General features: G+C 44.6%; 1 protein-coding gene across 2 annotated transcripts; it reads right to left on the bottom strand.

Moving 5' to 3' along the window:
- Positions 1–825: 825 nt before the first annotated feature.
- On the bottom strand, positions 826–25,213 carry Ppil6 (peptidylprolyl isomerase like 6). 2 transcript variants are annotated; one of them, XM_021175007.1, is made up of 8 exons: positions 25,023–25,213; positions 21,465–21,560; positions 17,538–17,726; positions 13,184–13,246; positions 12,937–13,084; positions 11,812–11,868; positions 7,416–7,551; positions 826–1,023 (listed from the first exon to the last, which is right to left on the bottom strand). In XM_021175007.1, exons 1-8 carry the CDS (start codon positions 25,161–25,163, stop codon positions 912–914), a joined length of 942 nt encoding a protein of 313 aa, XP_021030666.1. In that variant the 5' UTR covers positions 25,164–25,213; the 3' UTR covers positions 826–911. The 2 variants fall into 2 exon arrangements, with proteins under 2 accessions (XP_021030666.1, XP_021030667.1); XM_021175008.1 differs by lacking the exon at positions 11,812–11,868 and having other exon boundaries at positions 839–1,023.
- Positions 25,214–25,281: the final 68 nt, after the last annotated feature.

Genomic DNA, 25,281 nt, shown 5'->3' with positions numbered 1-25,281 from the left:
TGAGATGCAGCTGTCCAAGTAAGACAACCAAATGAACATGGATCCCTGTCTGCATCTTGACATTCTCTCTCCTAGAGAGTATGGCTTAGGAGGTCAAGGACAGGGTCTGCTGGTCTATATTTAAAATTCTTCCCTACAGGTGATGTAGCTTTAGGGACCTTCAGATGGAGCAACTGATAAAACAGAGCTCTGGCAATGTCCCCTGGGGTCTACTACCTCAAGGACTAACGCAAACCCCTTGATTTTCATATGGTTGGCATGGCTCAGAGACATGTGAATTATATTTACAACATCTAATACAGTCCTCCCTGCATGCTAGGCATGAGCAATGTAACTTTAAGCTCAATTGTTTTTGCTGTTGTGTCAGTCAGTGATTTACCAAATGTATCATGATAGGAATTAGTTACAAACAGGATAATTCATATACAAGTGCTTTAGACTCGAAATCACTAGGTACACTGCTAGATTAATAATGTTCAAAGCCACAAGTAACAAAAGAACCACCAGGAATAGAACCGAGAGGTCTTTGCCTTGTGTAAAAAAAAGTCCAGAAATAGGAGGTGGTGAGGCTGAGTCTGACAGCCCAGCAGTGTTCCTGGCCTCCAGCCTATCTGCATTCAAGACATCGTGAAGGACTGGAAGCCAGATCACTGGCATCCCTCTGACCCACGAGCCACAGTGCTCGCAAATGGCCTTTCCAGTTGTAAAGGAGTCTGGGAAACTGAGTTGACTTGTAGTCTCTATGGAGGAGGGAGGAGAGGAAAGGGGGGAATGATTGTTAGGCGAGCTGACCCAATGTGTCTGCCATTGCCTTCAAATCAAATGTTATCAAGCACCATTTAATTAAATATAAAACAGCTGATCAAATGCACAGCAATAAAGCACCACAGCAAATGAGATTGGCATGAAAATCATGTGTAAAGAACTCCACTGTCAGCAATACTGCAAAGAAGCAATGGTCTTTCGTTCTCTGTGGGGACTAATTCTAGTTGCTTAAGGACGTGGGCTCCTTCGATTAATTGCCTGCATAGGAGGGAATAAAAGTGTGGTCAGTCATGAATTTCCACATTCTGCTTACAATCCATCACACATGGGGTCCCACCCAACTATAGCTAAGGCTGTCACAAAGTAACCCCACTTGTAGATACTATTTACCTAATGGCTCTAGGTGTGCCACATTGCTGCCCATATGCCCACACCACTATTCAGGCAGTGACTAGTGCTTGGAGCTGCTTGCTGCTGCAGCTTTTCGCCTGCTTCCCTGCATTTGCTCTGGTGCCTGCCTCTCCATCTCCTGGCAACCTTCTTCCCCACTGCAGTCAGGAGCGAAGTGTCAGAAACACCAATCTGATGCCACCTCCCTGCTTGAAAGCCTTCAGTATTTCCTCAGGAGCTGAAGATGAAGACCAGAACCCCTCCTGTGCCCCACCAAGCCTGCCTGTTCTGCCTTCCCCTGCCCTTCAGGGATGTCTTCATCTGCTCCACACAGATGGGCTTCCAGTACTTTAACTATCTGGTACCTTCCAGCCATAGCCGTCCCCGTCCCCCTGCCCAGCCATCTCCTGGCCTACCTTCAGCTCTCATCTCAGTCTTTAGAGTCCTGGGAAAGAGTTTCAGCCATTCAGACTTATACTAGGTTCCCCTCATCATTAATGCTGCTTACAAGGGTGAAATAGTTTTCCTTACATTTACATTTAATACTACTCTCCCTTCCTCCCCCTCTCCTTGTGTGTGTGAGTGTGCAGGTGTGCATGTGTGTGTGAGTGTGCAGGTGTGCATGTGTGTGTGTGTGAGAGTGTGCATGTGTGCATGTGTGTAGGTGTGTTTGTGTGAGTGTGCAGGTGTGCGAGTGTGCAGGTGTGCATTGTGTGTGTGTAGGTGTGCATGTGTGTGCGTGTGTGAGTGTGCAGGTGTGTGTGTGTGAGTGTGCAGGTGTGTGTGTGTGTGCAGGTGTGCATGTGTGTGTGTGCAGGTGTGTGTGTGTGTGTGCAGGTGTGCATGTGTGTGCGTGTGAGAATGTGCAGGTGTGCATGTGTAGGTAAGAGGACAATTTTCAGGAGGAGGAGCTTCTCTCCTCCCACCATGGGGTCCAGGAATCAAACACAGATCATCAGGCTTGTGTGACAAGTGCTTTTTACCCACCAAGCCACCTCACTGGCCCGAAAATCTTTTATTTATTTATTTTTGGGGTTTTTGAGACAGGGTTTCTCTGTATAGCCCTGGCTGTCCTGGAACTCACTCTGTAGACCAGGCTGGCCTCGAACTCAGAAATCTACCTGCCTCTGCCTCCCAAAGGCGTGCGCCACCACTGCCCGGCTATTTCTTTTTATTAACTTCAGGTTCTTCCTTAAGGACAGAGGTATACTTTTGCTTAAAGCCTGGCACCTACTAAGCACCTCAACCACCACCCACTGGGTACGCAAATAAGGGCTCAAGCCCATGCTAGTCTGGGCTCTGCAGACACTTGCTGGCCTCGAGCTACAACCCCTGAGTGATGCTAGACTTTTGATGTCTTCCGCTAGAAGACAGTGGCATGAAAACTGTGGAGATGGCTCACTTGGTGAAGTGCCTACACACAAACATGAGGGTCTAGGCTAGGAGCCCTAATGCTTACATACAAGTCAGATATAGCAGACATGTGTATAACCCCAGAGTTGGGTTGGTGATAGGTGAGACAGGCCGAGTGATCCTTGCAGTTCTTTGGCCAGCCAGTTGACGCCACACTGGTGAGCTCCAGGGTCTACGAGTGTCTCTAAAGGTAAGATGCATGCATCTAATACAGCTAAGCCTTTCAGGTTCATGCCGGGATGCTGGAGATGGCCCCCAGGGGCCTCATGTATACATGCAAGCACTCAGCCACCTAGGCTGCATCCCCCATGCCTGAGGGTGTTTTTTATTTATCCGCACGCTGTTGGTGTAGGTTGTCCTTTTACTTTCTCGATGGTGCCCTTTGATGCACAAGGTTTTAATGTTGTTGCAGTCCCAATAATGTTCACCTATTTTTTTTCTTGCATTGCGCATATCTTTGGTGTCAAATCGCAGAATCAATGCAAAATCCAAGTCGTCCAACTTTCTCTTTATTAACTTTAGATACCTATGTGGGTTTGTGCACATGTGTGTACCCAGGGAATCTTGGAAGCCAGAAGCATCAGATCTCACTGGCCCTAAAGTTAGACCATAGAACTCAGGTCCTCTGCAAGAGTAGTACAGCTCACTCTTAACTGCTCAGCCATCTCCCCAGCCCCTGACTAACATTACCTTTTAGTCCATTGATATCACCATACTTAAAGTGAACTTCTCATAGGGATATGTTGGTTCTGCAACTCATTACCTATTAACTGGATGTTTAGATCAATTTAATTAAAAAATTAAAAATATGGTGGAGACAGGAAGCCACATGCACATTCAGACACAAGCAAGTGCATCAAGACACACGTGCACATAGCTACACAAACATCAACTTGTAACACATATACGCAAAAACAAACAAAAACCCATACAAACCTATCAGAATGAGGTATGGAGACAGGCCTAGACACAGACTGGTGTCTCTGCCATTGCCTGCGTTGGGTCAGTAGCAGATAGGAGTGGGGACAGGTTCTATTATATAAACCTTGACAGATGTGACCAGTGCCAACCATGAGCACACATGCATCCTCTTCATCTGCATCTGGGCTTCATTTTGTCATCCCAGTTGGAAGCTCTGACACAGGTTGCTATTGAAATGCTTCCTCCAAGTGGGGCGGTTTGAGAGGTGACCAGATCATTAGGATTCTGCCCTCATGAACGGCCCATGGTTTTCACAGGACTGAGTTAGTTATCTTCATGTTATGACAGTCTACAAGCCTTCCCCAGATGCCCAGAATCATGCTCTTAGACTGCCCAGTCTGTGGAGCTGTGACAGCAAGAGGAGATGGGTGAAGACGAACGTCAACACAAGTCCATGTGAGCAGAAGATAAATGCAGATTCACTGTCTAATGAGGGAAGGCAGGAAGCCTTTTTCCAATCAGGTCTCACACAGACTGAATGTGCCCCTCTACTGGGATGAGGATTGGGGTACAAGATATGCAAGACCACGTTGCTGCTTTAAGTTGTTCACAATGTGCCAGAGGCTCAAGAAGCCATCTGCCACAATCTAGGACCTAATCCGTGAACAGGATTTCATCAGACTGAAGGGAGACAGAAAGGAACAAGATGAGCACAAGTCCAGGGACTGTTGGAGGGTGGTGACATTAGGGACTGACTTCAGCTCAGGTACCAATCAGACTGCTTCTAGATGTACATCCAGCCCTGAGCTGCTTAAACATCTCTTTCCTAGTTTCCCCACACCTGGCCTAGGTACTAATCTTAAATGCAACTTAGCCAGCCACAACTGATCTCTTGTAAATCCTCCTCTTGTGGCACTCATGGTAGGTGATACCATCTCCTTATTATCCAGTTCTGAAACCCTAGGAGTTACTATAGACCTAGCAGTGACAATAGGTGAGTATTAAATGCATTTAGAACTGGGGATTTAAACGATGGTTCAGTAGTTAAGAGCACTTGCTCTTGCGCAGACCCAGAGTTCCGTGCTCTTTCCTGCTGGAAGGCTCACAACCACCTCTAAGTCTACACCCAGGAATCCAATGCTCTCTCCTGGCATCAGCATGCACAGCATCTCTCTCTCTCTCAAATAAGTATGTTTTCTTAGTTGCTCTGGTCACATTTCACGTGTTCAGTGGCCATGGGTGTCTGATACCTGCTGCTGAACAGGGCAGTGGAGACTATAAATTGCCATCATTTCAGAAAGTACATCACTGGTCCAGACCCTGCTATGCCCTCACCTTCAACATCTTGAGTCATCAAACTCCATGACTGTAACCTGAATATCATTGGCATTTGCTCCCTCCCTCCCTCCAGCTTGCCTGAACTGCTTGTGCTATAGGTAAGAGTTTCATCTGTACCGATCATGACTTAGACCTTCCCAACTGGACTCGATACACTCTCATTCTCTTCCTGTTTACTCTTGACTTCTACAGAAATCTTCTCAATGGGCCACTCAAGTTGCTCAGAATTTATAAGTCTTCCATAGTTCCTCGTCATCTTTGGAAAAAGTCCACACCCTGAAGCATGCATAGCACCTACAGCCCAATGGACCTTGTTTATCCCGTTTCTCCAGTCTATCTCTATTCTCCCTTGGGCTTCACATTCTAGCTAGCCCAGCTGAGCTATAGGCATGCTTGTTTCTTGTTCTTTAGGGCACTGTAAGCACTCCTTATTCATTCTAAAAATTGATTTGATTCACTGTAATTTTTTCTTCCTCTATGTGGCTAATGTTCTTCTTCACTTTAGCTACCCAGCTCACATAGCTTTTCCTGTCCCTTCCCACCTACGACCCTCTGGAACTGGACCCCAGCACCATTCCCAACTCACTCTTCCTGACACTTCTACCCTGTGTATGCATGGAGATCTTACAAGCTTGCAGTTTTAATTCTTTCCCCATGAGGGACCCTGGGCAAGGCCATGCTGTGGATTGCTGCACTGTCTCCTGGTAGGCAGTCCTAACGTCACCTCACTAGAGGACTCGCCTTGGATAGACAGGAAACTTCCGTTCTCCAGGCCTTGCTAACCGCACGTGGGCTTCTAGAAGCTGAAATGTTAGGTCCCAGGGAAGCAGCAGCTCCCCGGGCAGGAAGGTGTATCTCATCCACCCCAACAAGACTAGTTGCCTAGTTTGTTATTACTTCTCTCCAGCTCCCTCTGTGTTGTGTGGGGTCCTGGGGAGATATTCCAACCTGACTGAAACTACTGTTTCCAGAGTTCAGGGGCAAGGTCAGCTGAAACAATAAAAGGGACACACTGCCTCCCTGAGGCCAAGAGTGGCGTTGACAATAAATAGGTTCTTCCCCAAGGACAGCCAAGGAATCTTTTCACATAAGGATCATAAGGATTGATGTTGGCTTTTACTCTGGAACTTGGGGATGTAATCTTAACCCACTTCAAGCCTTCCAAATAGAGCAGATGCAACCCTGCGCTTTCTTTGCTTCTTTGGTTTTGGTGGGGTTCTTTCTGTGGGGTCTAATGTCTCTGAGAATCAGGCCTGTGTCTTGTCACTCTAACCATTAGTAACAGCAGATGGCAGGTAGCCCATAAGACTCTTACTGAATGAATCAAGAATATAGCAAAACTGATGGCTGAGAAAGGGTGTGGGGCATGAGGGGCAGTGAGGAGTGCTGTACTGGCTGTCCGCTGTGCATGCCTGTAGGGGCCGGTGGTAATGGGTGCATTGCAGTTTTATGAGGTCCCATTTGTGTCTGGGAAAGGCGGCTGTAATGGGGTTGAGGGGTGAGGAACATCAGCAAGATGAAAGAGGATGTTTAAATGATCCGAGAAGAGATAAAGTTATTTGCATATAAAATTAATTCAAGCATGCATTTTCAACACATGCCTTTAGTACATGCACTGGAGAGGCAGAGACAGGAGGATCTGTAAGTTTGAGGCCAACCTGGTCTGTAGAATGAGTTCCAGGACAGCCAGGGCTATATAATAAGGGTCTCTTGTGAGAGAGACCCTGTCCAAAAAAAAAAAAAAAAAGCCAAAAAACACATACACACATAGCCAAAAGACACATACACACACACACACACACACACACACACACACACAGAGAGAGAGACAGAGAGACAGAGAGAGAGAGACAGAGAGAGAGCGAGCTTTTGGAAGAACATTAGTTTCCTACTCTTCCCACAGAAAGCAGTAAAGTAAAGGCCTGTTCAGTTGAAGTGGACAGTGATATGAACGTCATTCGTGAATTGCAGAAATGATCCACAGCACCACAGGAAAGACAGGCTGCTTGTGTCCTCGTGGGTCCAGCAGAGAACAGAACACAGGGGACATGGAAAGTCTATCCGTTACCCACGGTGGCCCACAAACTAATGGGCTTCTTACTAATAGTCTAGTAATTATTATAGGTATGTGGGTAGGTAGGTACATATAGAAAGACAGATAGATGAGTAGACAGATCATTACCAAAGCTGTGTTTAATTCCTGTATTTAAAAATTGTGTGTGTGTGTATGTGTATATGTATGATTCATGTGCATGGTGTGTATACCATGGTACGTGTGTTGAAATCAGAGGACAATTTTTATGAAGTTGGATTTCCTTCCACCTTTATGTGAGTTCTGGGAATTGAACTCATATCATCAGAATTGTGCAGCAAGCATCTTTACCCACTGAGCCATCTTGCCAGTCCTAGTTTCTGTATTTTATGGATAACAAGGTGGTTATAACTCTTTATTGCTAAATGTGTCTATTATTTTTGCTTTTAGTCCTATCTTTGGCTAATCATAGACTATGCACAATAATCATGCAAATATTTTGGGCAACATTTTATATGTACGACTATAAATACAGAAAAACCTGTCATATACATACCCAAAAGCCACATATTTTTTATCCAGGTAGGGAGCTGCTTGTAGTGTGATGTAGAACTGTGACCCATTGGTGTGATGGCCCTTATTGACCATTCCAAGAACTCCCCTCTTATTGTGAGGAATCGAGAAGTTTTCATCTAGGGAAGAGTAATCAGGATCACTGAAGAATCTATATCACTTACAACAATCACAGTGTGTAAGGAACAAAGAAAGCCTTGGTAACAGGCGCTGTCACACTCCAAACTGTAAACATCCCTATTAGTTTAAATTACTTTCAAATATTTAAGCAAACTTTTTTAAAGCTGTAAACTCTTACTAGAACTACTACTTGAACATTAGTTCATTTGTGTTTACACAGCTTAAAAACTACTGTCCTTGGCATACTCGAAGCTCACAGTAAACGGCAACAAACTGCCTGGGTTGTTCGGCAGTGCAGCTTCGCTCAGACAACTAATGTGAGCAGTATGAGCCTTTCTGAAATCCATCACAGGTCTGGCCCGCCTGCAGCTCTTACACAGAGCTCTGTCACAGTCCTTAAATACAGTGGAGTCACCGGTCTCTACAGTTTACACGGTGCTTCCTGTCCTCTGTGAGCAGGACCCCTGACTCGTGGCTATAGTCCTAGGACCCCTGTCCCATTACTGTCTCAGGTGTGCTCCTACATATTTATGATAAAGAAAGCAGTCTGTGCTTATTGCCTCTCATACTCAAAACCACTTTCATCTCCAGTCTCCTGTGGTTGCCTTTTGAGGGAAAGGGTGGTTTGGGGTGTATAAGTGCAGATGTGTAAAGTTACCCGGGAAAAGAACAGAGAGCTGCTGAGGAACACCATTTTTAGCAATCTCATCCCCACATTTGTTACTGTGATAATTAATCTCATTGCCAACTTGACAGGATTTTCAATCACCTTGAAAATGCAGCTCGGGGAGTGTCCAGGAGATGTTTCCAGAAAGGTTTAACTGAACAGGGAGTAGTCACTCTTAAGGCGACAGCACTGGGGGGCTGAGCATCAAATTCACCTCTCTGCTGCTGCCACGCCTTCCCTGCCATACTGGACCACACCTTCCAGCTGTGAGCCAAACAAGCCCTGCCTCCCCTCCCCTAAATGCTTTGGTCAGATAGCTCGTCACAGAAACATGGCTAACAGCCTCAAAGTTCAGATGTACTAAATCAAGTGGGGCACGACAAAGCCGTTATCCACTGACTATAAGGTTCTGACTTGGTGATTTAGCTCAGCAGTCAGGTACCTAACCTAGGATGTAGAAGGTGGTAGGTTCAATGCTAGCTTAATTAGTTAACACATAGCTACCTAGATAGCTGGGCCTCAAACTAAGGAAGAAAGGTTACAATTTCAAGGCCTGCCTGACTCACAGAACTCTTCGCAGACCCACCTCTACAAACAGTAGTTTTCAAGGCAAAGCCTATATTTATTATAGTAGTTATGTAGTTACATAAAACTGTATGCAGAGGCCAGAGGTTGAGGTAAGTGTGAACCCCCACTATATATAGTAAGGTAGGTAACTCAGTGAACCCAGAGCTCACTGATTTGGTAAGCCTAGCTGTCCAGCTTGCTCTGACGATCCCTTGTCTCTGCCTTCTTAGTGCTAAATCAGAGAAAGATTGCCAAGACAGTGCAGCTTTTACGAGGGTTGCTAGGGATCTGAGATCTCATCCAGCCGTCTCCTGTGCTTTAATATGCCACTGATGAAACTTAAGGACAAGGGCTGGAGAGATGGCTCAGCGGTTAAGAACACCGATTGCTCTTCCAGAGGTCCTGAATTCAATTCTGAGCAACCACACGGTGGCTCACAACCATCTGTAAAGGGATCTGATGCCCTCTTCTGGTCTGATTTTGTGTGTATGTCTGATATCCACAAAGGCCACAAGAGGGCATTAGATCTCCTGAGCTGGAGCTCCAGGCACTTGTGCTTGGATGCAATCCAAGGTTGTCTGTAAGAGCATCCCGTGCTCCTAGCACCAAACCATCTCTCCACCCCTGATACTTTCTGTAAAAGGATGTAAAATAGTGTGTGTGTGTGTGTGTGTGTGTGTGTGTGTGTGTGTGTGTGTGTGTGTCTCTCTCTGTGTATGAGAGAGAGAGAGAGAGAGAAAATATGCTTTCTGTAAAGGATTTAAAATATGTTGTGTCCGTATGTGTGTTTGTGTGCATATGTGCCACACATGGCATGCAAAGGTCAGAGGACAACATTTTGGAACTGGCCTCTCCTTCTAGCATGGGTTCTAGGGGCTGAACACAGCTAGCCTGGGCTACACAGTGAGCACTATTACTGCCATGCCATCTCACCAATAAGGAGATTTCTTTGGACTATATCACACTGTAATGGAACTGACTATAGCTGAATGCAGGGGCTTGCCCCACCCCTTGGTAGTGCAGCCTTTTAATAGATCAACAGAGGCACAGAACTTCTGCTGTCTTTGTCTCCGTGATGTTCAGAGGGGTCAATGCAACAAAGGCCCACACCTATGTCTCTCCGTGGCCAGAAAAAGCTGCTCTACTGTAGTATTTCTTTCTCACTTATTAACTACGGTGAGGGGAGGGAGGGAGGGAGGGGGAGGGGGAGGGAGAGGGAGAGGGAGGGAGGGAGAAAGAGAGAACACACTCCTTATGTGCAGGCAACATGTACAGGTACCTGAACCTGTGTACAAGCTTACAGAGGACTATGGAGGTTTGACTGAGTATTGTCCCTATGGACTGGTATATTTAGATGTTTAATCATCAGTTCATAGATTATTTGAAAGATTAGGCCATGTGGCCTTGTAGGAGTAAGTGTGTTGCTGGGAGTGGGGTTTGAGGTTTTGATAGCCCATGCCAGCTACCTGCTCCCCACTGTGATGATGATGGACTAACCCTCTAAAACTCTAAGAAAGCTCCCAAGTCAATGCTTCTTCAGTAAGCGTTGCTTTGGTCACGGTGTCTCTTCACAGCAACAGAGCAGTGACTAAGACAGGGACAGAAGAAGGCACTGGGTGTCTTGTTCTACCACTCTTCAGTTTGTTTCTTTAAGCCAGGGTGTCTCTTATTGAACCTGGAACTAAGCTGGCCGTAGTAGCCCCAGTACCCCCCACACACATGTAATACAGGCACATACAACCATGCCCAGCTTTTTCTATGGTGCTAGAATCCAAACTCAGGTCTTCACGCTTAGGCGGCAGGTGCTCTTGCCCACTGAACCATTTCTCCAGCCTCTGGAATACTTTATACAGAGATTCTCTCTTTTATTTAGTATCTGTCTGTCTATCCACTTAAGTATCTATCTAAATATCTATCTATCTTAATGTTATTTTTGAGATAGATCTCACTATGTAGCTCTGGCCATCCTGGAACTTACTCTGTAGAACAAGCTGACCACAGCGATCTGCCTACTTCTGCCTCCTGAGTTTGGGGATTAAATGTGTGAGGCCATATCTAGCTTAGACACTTCTCTTTACCTATAGACTGATATATTTCACACAGAGGACAAATAGATGTTTAACTACCTCAGTTTTCAAGATAGTTTTTTAGAAAATATTTATTTTTATTTAAATATATGTATATGTGCATGTGTGTGAGAGTATCCATGCAGTCTAGAAGAGGGCACTGGATCCTTAGAGCTGGAGTTATAGGTGGCCGTGAGCTACCTGATATGGGTACTGGGAACCGAAATCAGAGCCTTGCTAAAAGCACTATGCACTCTTAAACACAGAGCCATCTCTCTAGCCCCAAGATAATGAACTCTTTTTCTATCATTCCTCCAAAGGGAACCAGTTAGATTATTTTATAATTCAGTATCATTCTGAAGTTGTGGGTTTAAAATATATGTTGGCCTCTAACCAATTGCAATTACTATTTTTTCTGGAGGTCAAATTCCCATATCTTTGATGAGTGACAGCCTCTTCAAATTGGCTTTGTTGGCATTTTGCCACCATTCTAGTAATCCTTAATACCATTCCTACCACCTGGTACAATAAGAGGAAGCTATTCAGTACACTGGGATTTGTCCTAAAGAAACAGGCCAGTGAATGTGTAGACAAAGCCTCTGTGGGCTGGACCAACAGACAGTTGAGACAGTCTCACGTAGCCCAAGTTAGCTTCAAACTCTACATATCTGAGGATGACCTTGGACTCCTGATCATCCTGCCTCTACCTCATCAGTGCTGGGATTACAAGCAGGATCCACCATACGCAGTTGACGTGGCCTAGAGATTAATCCCACAGTTCATGCATGCTAGGCAAGCAGACATACTACCAACTCAACTACATCTCCAGTGCCAGTAAGACAAAGCTACACTTTAAAAACATCTCGTTTCTACTAGATATTATCACCAATTGTCTTATTTGAATTCTTTTAAGTTTGAATAATCAGTTAGCATGACTGACAAACTTGAAAGCTACCTACCTTCAAACGTTGGTCCATAAATAGACTCTCCGTCGTCTCCGCGTCCCTGTACTATATCTAAGAAATGACAACAGCCAGATCAGAGTGCAGTGGCGACAAAGAGCAGGCGCCTTAGGTTTGATTCTGCCTACATCTTACATCTAGAGTAAGGTGACCAATTGAAAACACTCGACGATCACTTCACGTTAGCCTGCAATCATTTCGATGGTTATCGATTCAGTACGTTATAATGGAAAACCTTTGAAAAATATTAAATTATCGTATGGTCACAACGTAAAGAAAATGCTCACACAGATGATCCACTTACTTCTTTGGGTTTCACTTTGCTTTTCCGAGGACTGGGAAGATTAAACTGAGCAAACAAAATGGGGAAAGTTCTTTCAAGACGGGGTTTTCTCAGTGTAACAATGTTGCCTGTTTTGGAACTTACTTTGTAGATCAGGATGGCCTTAAAGTCACAGAAATCTGCTTCCTCAGTGCTGGGATTTAAGGCATGCACCCCATATGCTCACACATATGTCTATGTCTATGTTCATTCTAGAGCTGGAGTTATGGACAGCTGTGAGCTGCTATCTCAATGCTAGGAATTGAATCCAGGTCCTCTGCAAGAACAAGGGCTCTTCACCACAGAGCTATCTATTCAATTCCCTTTGAACACGAGTAAAACTAGATTCTCTAGGTGCTGGGAAGGTAGCTCACTTGGTAAAGTGTTTTCTGAAGACCTGAGTTTCATCCTCACCATCCACAGAAAAAGGAAGCAGGTTGGCATAGGCTGGAGATCCCGTGGATCCTGGAGCTCACTGTCCAGTCACCCTGGCTTAACTGGCAAGCACCAATTACAGTAAGACACCCCATCTCAACAGACGAGGGAAGCATCTCCTGAGGAATGGTACCTAAGGTTGACCTCTGGCCTCTGCACATGTGCATACAAACCCGCAGGCACCCTACCCACCCTCACACATAGACACACACAAGTAGATCCAGCCAGGTTTGTTAGTGCACACCTTTAATACCAGCATTCAGGAGGTAGAGGCAACTTGGAGGCCAGGCCTAACTCTTTATGAACTCTCTAAAGGTAAATGCGTGAAAGTCTGGGAACGTATTTAGTTTTAGTTTTCAGCTCACCTCCTCCTTGTATCCAACCATTCTGAACTACTCGATGAAAAATCGAATCTTTGTAATGAAGCTTTGTGCCTCTCTCAGAAAATCCTGACGTTCCTGTGCACAAGACCTGAAAATTCGTACATGTTCTGGGACATGCATCACAATACAGCTATAAAATAAAGATGAAAGGTTTCGAAGATTACTCCATACTTCATCAGTTACAGACGCCTTTAAAACCTATTTGAAAAAGATAGCAAAATTCTCTTACTTCAAAAATCAGTCTTCCAATTGGAGAAAGATCAATACAGATGTCCAAGTACACAAAATCATGCTATTAAAATCAGGGAGAAAAAACAATGGAGGTCAGTGTTGTGTAAGAAAGTTTTAGAAATGTTAAAAAAAAAAAAAGGGCATTCTTTTCAGTGATAAGATTTTAACCACAATACAGCAAATACAAGCTAAACCATGATACCTGTAGAAAACTCAACAGTAAAATTAATGACTTAAAGGAATTTTAAATTTTATTTTACCAAGTCTTTATAACCCGCATTACATACTAGTTAAAAATCCTCTCAGTGGTGAACAGTATTAACTTACCATGGCCTAGCAGGTCACAAAGTCCAGAGCTCAGAGTGGAAAAGAACAGGGGACAGTCCTCCTGGGGAAAGGAACAAACTAGGGATTCTTTTGTACTCTTCTGAGTAGGTTTGGGAAAAGATCCAAGTGAGTGTCATGGAGTTGGTTACTGTGTCCTGGATTTTCAGAGACTGTGGAGACCAGCGAGAGCCAAGCCACACCCATTCCGACTGGGAAATTAAGGCCACTGTTCCCACTGTGGTTTTGGCTACACAGGCAGGAACGAGAAGAGGATATGCTTTCTGGTTCTCTCCATTCATCCTCTCCTGTGCCACAGTCCTCTCCTGTCACGTGGTGCAGCACTTCCCCGCAGACATAACTGTTTCTGAGGCCTTGCCTAGCCCTGTAAGAGGGCATCCAAAATTGGTCATGAAGGTTCCTGTCTGTAATCCCAACATTTGTAAAGCTGAGGCAGGAGGAGTGCTGTGAATCCAAAGACAAACCGGGCTATATTGTGAGTTTCAGGCTAGCCTGAGCTACGGAGTAACTCACTGTTTCAAAAACAAAACAAAATAAAAAGACATCCAAAACGAATACCTTAGTCTTTATCCCCCTTATCTCTTAGGGTCAGCCATACATCTAATGGAGTGTATTTCAGACTTGGCCATCACTGTCGTATAACAGAAAACTAACTTAATTAGTGCAGTCCATAACTTGTCTTGTCTTCTTCCTCAAGAATCTGGGAATCAGCTGGGCGGTGGTGGCGCATGCCTTTAATCCCAGCACTTGGGAGGCAGAGGCAGGCGGATTTCTGAGTTCGAGGCCAGCCTGGTCTACAAAGGACAGCCAGGGCTACACAGAGAAACCCTGTCTCGAAAAAAAAAACAAAAAAAAACAAAAAAAAAAACAAAAAACCACACACAGGAAAAAAAAAAGAAGAAAAAGAAAAAGAAAAAAGAAAGAATCTGGGAATCACATATTTCTTTAAAAATACTCTGACCGTTTAAATTTTTTAGTTAAAACATTAACACTTGTGTTGCCTGGCGTCCAGCGTGGAAGGGTTAAGAGCAGAGTAAGTATAATTAACATTCTTCTCTGTTATTTTTTTTCAGACAGTACCTCACTGTCCAACCCAGATTGGTCGGGAATTCATTTAAAGGCCATAGCCCAGGCTGACCCTGAACTCATAAAAATCCTCCTGTCTCAGCCTCTGGAGAGCTGGGGTTACAGGCAATAATACAGGATTACATGTGCCTAGATAATTATAATTAATTTGTTTGAGACTCTTAGCTTCTGGGAAGAGAACTGCTGTCGCTAAAGAACAGGAGGTCTAAATAAACCTCACAGGCTTAGAATGAACAAGAGGCTATGTTGGAAATTACCGTTGAATTAAAGTCTATCTAGGCATAACTAACTTGCCTAAAATAAAGATGATCAATTGATTATTTATATGGCTGTCAGAAACAGATAATGCTGGATGAGTTTAGTGGAACTCATCTCTAATACCAGCTCTAAAGAGGCAGGGAGATCTCTAGTTTGTAGCTAGCCTGGGCTACATGTAGTTCCTATTTTAAAAATAACAACCAAAAGGAAAAACCAAACCAAAACAAACCAAACCAAAGATAGTTAGACAAATGCTCTTGAAGAGAAACAAATGAACGCAACATCCCAGTCACCAGGAGCCAAACACACAAACTACATGTCTAGCATGACATTCCAACCTGGAAACAGACATGATCCTTGCTTTGGTTCAACAAGAGAATCCTCTGTACAAGTGCTTAAGTCTTTCCTCAGGAATGTAGGTCCCTCATTGTCAATGCCACCAATCGGTTCACACTGTCCCTCTTCCTAGCATATGTCACTACAGCGCCTTCCAAATGCCCTCCCTGCTAGCAGCTTGCTTTGGCACAGCTCTATCACACCCTCATGGGCTGGGAGAAGCTCTGTTAGACTATTTTCCTTGTGGATAAAAATCTCTGGTTTAGCCGGGTGTGGTGGCACATGCCTTTTATCCCAGAACTTGGGAGGCAGAGGCCGGCGGATTTCTGAATTCAAGGCCAGCCTGGTCTACAGAGTGAGTTCCAGGACAGCCAGGGCAATAAACCCTGTTTCGAAAAACCAAAAACCAAACCAAAACAAAAAACCTCTGGTTTAGAATGGACAGTAAACCATAGGCTGGCCTGTTTTCTTTAGCATCTGCTGCTGGGTTTCCGAACCTATGTAACATCCAACCATCCTTCCTATCTGGGCAATGACCCAGTGTTATTTCACAAGCACTGCTAGAATGTTCAGGGACCTAGTTCTCAGGTTAGAGACATGGCCTAGACTTGCCAGACAAGTGCTCTGAAGTCCTGGGGTTCGGGACGTATTGTAAAGATCCAACTCTCCATGTTGAGGGTGGCAGCCTGAACCCACGACTCATGCCTGATGAACCTGGGGTGGCATCCTGGCCACACGTTCCTCTGGCATGGATGGCGCTGGCCATTTCCCTGGTATTTGACCTCCCTTGTTCCCTAACTCTTCTCTAAAGCCGTTTCCCCAGCTTCCCCGTGAACGGTGAGAGTCAGCAGCACTGCAATAGCCATCTTGTTTCTTGAGGCAGTCACAGTAGCGTCACACCGCTGACACCCAGACGGTGGCTTGGGCTCTTGTTCTCTCCTTATTGCTACTGACACTCCTGGGAACACCGTGTGTCTCGGGACTCCTGTCTCTCTGAGTGCACTGTTTATTCAACCAGACACTAGGTACCAGTATGTTCCATTCCTGTTCAAGGCAGTAGTTAAACCAGGGCCCATGAGACAAAGTCTTTGCCTCTGCACAACTCAGGTCCTACCTAGCAGTGGGTCATTCTGCGGGCACAGGCCAGCATGAGCAGAGGTTACTACATCAAAGGTTTCTTTTTTCTTTTTAAATCTTTGTCCTGGATAAGTTTTTGTCAGTGTAACACAAGCCTATACATACCTGGGAAGATGGAGCCTCACTTGAGGAAATGCCTTGATCATATTGACCTGTGGGCATATCTGTGGGGTGTTTTCTTAATTGCTAATCACTGGAGGAAACCCGGCTCAATGTGAGCAATGCCATCCTGGACTGTACAAGAAAGGTAGCTGAGCGAGCTAGGGGGAGCAAGCTAGTGAGCAGCATCCCTCCACAATGCTGGCCAGCATCAGTTCCTGCCTCTTGGTTGCTGCCTCAAGCTCCTGCCCTGCCTTCACTTGAAGATGGACCATAGACCAAATAAATCCCTTCATTCCCAAGTTGTTGTTGGGTCATGGCATTTACTACAGAAAGCAGACTGGGACACCATCCTTCCCTGCTCTGTCTGTCTGTCTGTCTGTCTCTGATGAAACTCATGCTTCCTATCAATCTTTGCCACTACAGCTGTTGCCAATTCTTTCCTGCTTTAAACTGCCCTCATCCTGTTGTTCAGCTAAACTCCTCAGGTGCTGCTTGTTAATCTTAGTTCCCACTTTTCATACTTCAGATGTCATCTCAATGCAGTAGCTCTCACGTAGCTGTTAGAAAAGACTAATTAAAATATTTCAGGGCCAGGGCTGGAGAGATGACTCAGAGATGAAACAAACTGGCTGCTCTTTCAGAGGACACAAATTCAGTTTTCAGGACCCACATCAAGGGCCTCACAAAAGCCTTTCATTTCAGCCCTCTTCTAGCCTCTGAGGGCGCCTGCACACATGTGGCTCAGCAGGTAAATCTTTTACGTACCATACAGCCCTGATGACCTGAGTTCAACCCCCCAGAACCTACATATCACTGAAGCATAGCGTGGTACACATGCCTTGATATAAAGATTCTTGATAATATTTAATAATAATAAAAATAATAATCACTAGAATATTTAATAATTATATAATAACAAAGATTCAGCCAAAACCTGAACCCATAATCCTTTGTAACTGCCTTAATAAGGTCCCTGGGGGTTACACCTTAATCCCTTGTCCCATGTATCTACTTTGTGAATAAATCAACGATTGATGACGAACCAATACAAATGATGGAAAGTTCTATTAGAAATCTGTGTAACTTGCCTTGGTGTCTTTTAAGAACGTCGTGGCATAGTCCAGAGTCAGCGCCTCATACAGAGCAGAGGGCCGAATATCGATCACATCCCATACCTTCTGGGCCCACTTCTTCAGATCAAATGCGTTACCCAGGAGTTGATCATTAACAAAACACATCACATAGGAGGAATAGACCCAGGTTTCACCCTTCAGTTCCTACAGGGAAAGGGGAAATAATGACAGAAGGAGACAACTGCTAAACCCACACACCAGAGCTTGACAAGAATTCTATAGCCCGACCGGCCAACTCCAGAATTTCATCTCTTAAAAATATGTTTTTAAAAACCATCTTTTAGAATTCTGCTGTCAAAAAAAAAAAACCTTACCATTTTTGAGACTCTTAACATAATGAAGAAAAGAGAATAACTTAAAAAGCAATCTTTAAACTACTGTAATCAGAGACAGATAGAATCTGGTAATAACAATAATAATAATATGTACATAGAGTGTCTGTTGCATTAATTTGTGAATTAAATGCACTCTTTGTCTCCATTTATGAGGTGCATTTTACTGTGTGCATTTGCGGAAGAGGGTCTGAGAAAGACATGGCTTTCAATGCAAAGAACTGAGTGTGTGTGTGTGTATGTTTGAGTGTGCTCGTGCACATTCAAGGAAGTAAGGCAGAATGGTAGGGGTATGTGGAAGAGGATAGAACTTCAATGTTCAGAACTAAAGTCAAGACTCAGGAAACAGACAATGCTGAGGAACTTTGGAATCAAATTCTTAGTATTTCCCGTTAAGAAATTGTAGCATGAAAGGAATTGTTCAAAATCAAGCAGCTTTAGTTAAAGTTAATAAGACAGCAGTTCTCATTTATTGCATGAGCATTGACAAAACCTATTTTACTGAAGTGTCAATGAGGCTTCATGACTGCACAGGTTCACCAGCCAGTGGCATGGATGCTATAAGCCCAGGCCTTTCTGGTAGGTAACAACCTACCACTGTTAATCCACGGGACTGAAATAAGGTTTGACATCATGAGGAAGTAAAATCGCTGCCCCAGAAGTGCTTAACCTCGGAAGAAATGGCTATATCTCTCTCCTTGAGGTCCAGTGCGTGCAATAAAGATATGGGGCCCAGGCATGGGACAGTGATTATTCTGGACAGAGGAGAATAGAAAATGCCTCCCGGGGCCAACAGGAGTTTGTTTATACAACACTTTTACATTTAAGATGAAACTCATCTTCATCCATACAATGCCGCCATCAACTTCCTAAGCCCCCTGTGGTCAGAGAAACATCGGCCACTGAGAAGACCCTGCCTGTTGTTTCTCAGTGCCAGCCCCAGCAAACCATGAGTGACTTGGTGCAGCCATTTGGAAGTTATAGTGAAAGCTGATTTGTGAGCCCATATGATTGCCAGACCTGGGGATGGGCTGACAAGAGAATCCTGCATCTCTAGTGAAATCCAGGGAAATGCTGGTTCTGTAAGCAAAAATAATGAAGTTCCTGCTGCCTGTCACCACACGCTGCAGTGATCAGGAATAAGAGTTGAATCTTTAAGCTGTGCTTTATTCAGAAAGCTAGCCATCTGGGAGACAGAGTCAGCATCCTGACTATGCCTTCCCTAGTTGTCTTTGGTTAGTTTGTCTTGCAAGTAGAGACAAAGGCAGTCATTCGAGTTTCACACTTGCTTCTCTAGCCAACCTTGACTCTGAGATTCATAGTATCAATGTCTCTCTCCTCACCCCTCCCATGCTTTCCCCTCATTATTTACTGTCACTCTTTGTTGGACAGATTTGGATATTCTCTAGACAGCATCCAAGATAAGCCAACAGAAAAGAATGGGGCAGTGTCTACCTGCTGATCTGGGTTTAAAATTCCTCTCTACAACATGAAGTATCAATGTACCCTCTCCATGGGACATAGAAGTGCCCTGTCTGTCCCTTTTGCTCCCATCAGTCAGCCGGGCTCAAGACTGAATTGGAGAAGTACTAGTTTGAGCAACAATTTGCCTTCAACTTGCCAGCGAGCTGTATTGCCGGCTCCTCTGAGGAGCCCTACTATCCTCTAACTTGCTTTGTGTGCCTTTGTTAAAACCTGCTCCAGGTTTTCACACCAGAGAACAAAGTTGTTCATGATCAACGGTGAATCACTTCCCTGTGTGTTTAGATTTCTTGCTGCATTCCGTAAGACTCAAGCCTGTGGCAAGAGAGGGAACTGTGGACATTTTGTTCACTGAGACAGGGGAACATGATAGGAGGTACACATATGTAAACACTTTATCTCTGTCTCTGACGCACTTCAGGACATGTGCTGGCTGGCCTCAAGACAGCAGCCGGGCTCTGATGTTTTCTAGAGCTTTCTGCTACTAACTTCTATGATGCTGTCCTTGTTTGTTTGTTTATGGGTGGAGAGACAGGCTTTTCCACAGTCCCTGAAGCTGCGTCTAGAGGGAAGCACTATATTCTGCAGAAGCACAAGGCCAGAAAAACCTAAGGAACTGACTCACTAGGACCCAATGTACCAGGAAGTTCTATACTCAACACAGACATGGTTGACACTAATAAGGTTAAGGTGACACACATAGGTATGGAGGTGGGAGAAAGAAGAAAGGAGAGAGACAAAATAAAGCAGCAATGCTGAACTAGAAAACCTCATCAGACCAAGGGGGAAGGCAAGCAGGAGAGTGCACACAAATCTAAGGTAGCCTGGGCTGGAAGGGGAGGGTTCTGGGGTGTAAGGGGGAGGTGGAACTGTGCAAGACGACCTTACACATGGATACAAACCATAGACCGTTGCAGGCAGACAATGCGAGGCTAGCTGGTAATATCATACACTAGATTATAAAACTTTCCAAAACTATTTTATGTAGGGGCTAGAGAGATGGCTCAGTGGTTAAGAGTACTGGCTGCTCTTCCAGAGGACCTAGGTTCAATTTCTAGCACCCACATGGTGCTCACAACTGTAACACTAGGCCCAGATCCAGTGTCCTTTTTTGGTCTCCGTGGGCACTAGGCATGCATGTGTTACACAGACATAATTTATTTTTATTTATGTGCAGACAAAACACCCATGCACATAAATAAAAATTAATAATTAAAGAAATGTCTTCTGTTAGGATTGGCCAACAGTCCCACTTTCCTTCCATGGCTTTAGTTTAACACTGGACTTCTGGTATCCCAGGCAAATCAGAACCAGTGGTTACTGCTCACTGTAGAAGGTCCTGACTGTCTTCCTCCTCCCTATCCCCCAATGCTAGAATCATGTCCTCCATATCTTGAGCACTATGTACAAGTGTTTGCTACGACCTTCCCATATGGCACATGACTGAGTCAAAATGCCGTACCCACATTCTTCTCCCTCTAGGCTCCAGGTGAGACTATCTGGGAGCATTTCAGGAAGGTGGCATCTCAGAAGTAAGTTCTCCTCTCATCTACTATCTAGTCCAAACAAGCTCTGCTAGTCCTGAGGCAGGTCTGGGTTCCTAAAAGTACTGTTAGAAGAGAAATCTAGAGAACAAAGCTCCTGCTAAGACAAGCTGCCTCATGGGAGGGTGGCTTCTGCCAGCAGAGTTCCTCCGACAAGAGCCCCACACAACTCTGTTATCCCTGATATACATACCTACATTTTCTGGATTAAGGGCCAGGACACTGTACGCTGAGTGTCAAGGGTGTCACAGGAAGTGTAAGCAACACAGAAAGAAGGAAGGATAGCCATCAGGGCTAATTAGCATCTCTGACAGTTTAAAATGCATCTCTCTCACATGCTACCTAAAAGGACATCCTGGAAATAGTATACCGTTTAGGAAAGATATCTGTGAAGACGATTAAAATAATGTAGGGAAAGTACACAGTTAAGAGAAATAATTGCAGCAGGATATGTCATTTCCCCAAACTGCACAAGAATTCACGTACTTGCCAACATCCCCCATGCGGACAGACAGATCCCTTACCCTCTTCTTCTCCTCCAGAAACTGATCCCAAGCAAATTCTTGAAGAGGAACTATCACAGGGTCTTCAAATCTGTACGGGTAACTGGCTTTCAAAGTCTAGGTTTCAAGATAAAACAGTTTAAATTCTCATTTATGTATTTACTCGCTTATTTGGGGGTACACTGGAGGTGCACATGGGGAGTCCGATTTGCTGACACACACAGGATCTCTCAGTCAACTTGGAGCTGTCAGCTAGACTGGCTGGCCAGAGAGCCCGTCTCTCCTTACCAGGCTAAGGGTTATACATGTACTCCAACACACCTGGCTTCCTATGGGAACCAGGAATCTGAACTCAGGTCTTCATGCTTGCACAGCATGTAATCTGCTCCCTGCGTGATCATGTCAGCCCCCAAGTTCTCTTTTTAAAGTCAAAATCATTTCCCCCCAACTTTAGGGGCTCTTCAGGGCGTTTCACACCGCACATGGAGGCCGCACTGCCTGAGATGCCCTGTCCTGTGCCCAGAGGGTCTACCGTCTTAGTTTTCCTATATTGCTACTTCATTTGGTATATGGTAGAACATTGATACATAACTCAGTAAATGAGTTTATGCCAATGGTTTTTGGATTTGATATGTTCTTTTAGGACTCCCCCTTCCCCCAAAGTAAGCTGTTAGATCTCAGTAGATCTATTGGTGCTTGATTTGTAGCAAAACAAAAACAAAAGCAAAAACAAAAACAAAAACAAATATTATTGCTTTAAGTTATTCATGTAAGGAGAATGACCAAAAGGGCACTATTATGGCTTTGCCTTTCAGGGAAAGGAGTAAGTGTGGGCTTCTGGGTAGGTTTTAGAACTGAGTGTGCTTTGGCCAAACATTTTACATGTGTGCGAAACAGGGAAAATTACTTCTAAAACAGACTTTTAAAAAAATGATGTGTAGGGGGCTGGTGAGATGGCTTAGCGGGTAAGAGTACCGGACTGCTCTTCTGAAGGTCCTGAGTTCAAGTCCCAGCAACCACATGGTAGCTCACAACCATCCGTAAGGAGATCTGACTCCCTCTTCTGGTGTGTCTGAAGACAGCTGCAGTGTACTTACATATAATAAATAAATAAATCTTTTTTAAAAATGATGTGTATGTGCGAGTTGCGTTGGGAAGAGAAGTGGTTAATATTCACTGAGTGTGAATGCTTATGGACTGGAGGCCATTGGATGTCCTGGAGCTGCAGCGCTACGAGGTCGTAAGCTGGCAGACATGGTGCTGGGAACCAAACCTTGATTGCTAAGGATGATGCTTTGAGGCCCCATTGTGGTCTAAAAGGCATGGGCCTCGAGTTCTCTATCAGATGAGATGATTTCAAGAGGGAGAAAGCCTGGGTGACAGACAGCATATCATACTCTGGGATGGGTGCAAGGTGGTGACAGCAACCTGGCCACTTGCCTTCTAAGACTGTGGTACCCAAACAACGGAACTTTTTCTCAGTCCTATGGGACTGTGTTCAGTTTCAGACAATCCTACAAGATGATTGCTGTTTCTAAGTAAGGAATTATCTAAAGTAATAAGATCAGTTGTTTTCAAATTAGGCCCTATTATGCTTGTTCACAACACATTTGTTATAGAAAGGACTACATCCAAATTAAAATATATACTAGTATTTATCCTTACCTTTTAAAAATCAAAATCTATGAATCAAGCATCTGGGATTACTCACAAACATACTGGGATTATAATCAAATATCCTCAGTTAAGCTAGAACTGAATTTACATTGATACATCTTCATATTTGAATATAGTCACAAGAGGCAGAAACTTAAGGGAAAATTACATTATTACAATATTAAAAACATTGTTTTGCTGACTTAATATCCTCTATAGCAGTTAACTCCTGAACAGTTTTTTTTTTTTTTGTTTTTTAATTTTTTTTTTTTGTTTTTGGTTTTTCGAGACAAGGTTTCTCTGTGTAGCTCTGGCTGTCCTGGAACTCACTTTGTAGACCAGGCTGGCTGCCTGCCTCTGCCTCCCGAGTGCTGGGATTAAAGGCGTGCGCCACCACGCCTGGCTCTGAACAGTTTTTGAAAGAACTGACAGTCAAACATAATTATGCATCTTTTAATGGTTGAAAATAATCAAAAGATGAATTATATTTCATGTTACATCAAAATTATATATGTCTAACTCAGTATCTACAATAAAGTTTTTTAAAGACTTATTTATTATATGTAAGTACACTGTAGCTGTCTCCAGAAGAGGGAGTCAGATCTCGTTAAGGATGGTTGTGAGCCATCATGTGGTTGCTGGGATTTGAACTCAGGACCTTCGGAAGAGCAGTCAGTGCTCTTAACCACTGAGCCATCTCTCCAGCCCCTACAATAAAGTTTGATTAGAACACTTATATCCTGTGTCCACCACTTTGCTTTGTTATGAAGACAAGGTATTAATAACTATGTAGCCCAGGCTGACCATCAACTTCCTATCTTGGCCTTTTGGGTGCCTGTGTTACCATACCGGGGCACACTGTTTTTCTCAACATAAGTCTAAGGCTGTGTCCCAGAACACCTAACATATTTACTAATTGAGCTTCCCAGGAAGAAAAAAAAAAGGTTGCGGGGTGGGGGGGGGGGAAGGTTGCAAATACTTTGCCTGCAGTGTGGAACAACCACAGGAAATATTAATGTCTTAAGAGAGTCAACCCAGAAAAAGAGAGAGAGAGAGAAGGGAGGAAGGAAGGAAGGCAGCACGAAGCCTTCATCTTCCAACACACACACAAGACAGCACGTTCACTCTGGATGCTGGAGCAAGCAAGGGGCGGTGTGTGTGTGTGTGTGTGTGTGTGTGTGTGTGTGTGTGTGTGTGTGTTCTGAAGGTGAATTCTACTGCCCTTGCTCTCCAGCTGGAAAAAACAAGCACAAACTAGTTGCTGGCTCAGGGCTTGTATTTCACCACGGTACCCCCAGGTTTTTTCCTGCTTCCAGGTTGCAGGCGTGCTGCGGCATGATTGACCTGGCTACATTTGTTTGTTTCCTGGTGCTTTACATCATTCTACATGTTTACAAATTCATACTTGGATTCTTCACAGCACTTCTGGGACATCTCTTAAAAATCTGAAAAGAATCTGGTTCTGCTAAAATGCAGAAACAACTAAAGAAATTATAAAGGAAAGGCCCTTCCAAAATTAAAGTACTAAAAAAATCACAAGTGTTTTTTTTTTTTTTTTTTAAACCAGCAGCGAGGAGGCTGAGGTGCGCGTGGTATCTAGGGCATCGGGTTACCTCAGTGATGGTCCTGAAAGCTGGAGCTTTTGAATATTTTTCCGTAATTTTGAATTTTGTAAATCCATAATCTAATAAAAAATTTCACGTGAACTAATGCACAGGTGTTCCGAAATTACCATTTTCCCCTTACGGATCCCCGTGAACGCTCACGCTCTGAGTCTCTTCCAGGTCGTCCTTCCTTGCTACCAGCATTTGTTCTCTACGCCCCCATCCAGCCCGAGGACGGAACGTGGACCCCCGCCCGCCAGCGCAGGCGACACCGCGGCAGGGGGCTGAGGTGCGCGCGGCGTCTGGGGCGAGGGGTTACCTCAGCGATGGTCTTCGACACCTGAAAGCTGGAGCTTTTGAAGAGCCCCACCACCTTCAGCTTCAGCGGCGGCTCGGGCGGCAACCGCAAGTGACATGCTGGGGGCTTCGACTTGGGCCGGCACGGCTGCTGGGTGGCCATGGCACGGACAGCAGAGAGCCGGGAACACTAATAGTGCGAGTCGCCAGGGCAACCGCGTGGCTCCTCCCCGAACGCCCGTAAGGGGCGGGACCTGAGTGAGTTCGTGGGCGGGGCCTCG

This window comes from Mus caroli, chromosome 10, assembly GCF_900094665.2.
Source record: "Mus caroli chromosome 10, CAROLI_EIJ_v1.1, whole genome shotgun sequence".
NCBI classification, from domain to species: domain Eukaryota; kingdom Metazoa; phylum Chordata; class Mammalia; order Rodentia; family Muridae; genus Mus; species Mus caroli.
The sequence above is the reverse complement of the archived record's forward strand: the minus strand, read 5'-3'. Positions and strand labels throughout refer to the sequence as shown.

What these genes read in the sequence shown, in the direction of transcription:
- Ppil6 (XM_021175007.1), bottom strand. Translation starts at nt 25,163, where the DNA reads ATGGCCACCCAGCAGCCGTGCCGGCCCAAGTCGAAGCCCCCAGCATGT. An exon ending in TTCTGGAGGAGAAGAAGAGG is followed by an intron (nt 17,727 to 21,464) that starts GTAAGGGATCTG and finishes CTTTCCCTGTAG; the next exon opens with GAACTGAAGGGTGAAACCTG. An exon ending in TGGTTGGATACAAGGAGGAG is followed by an intron (nt 11,869 to 12,936) that starts GTGAGCTGAAAA and finishes GTCATTTCTTAG; the next exon opens with ATATAGTACAGGGACGCGGA.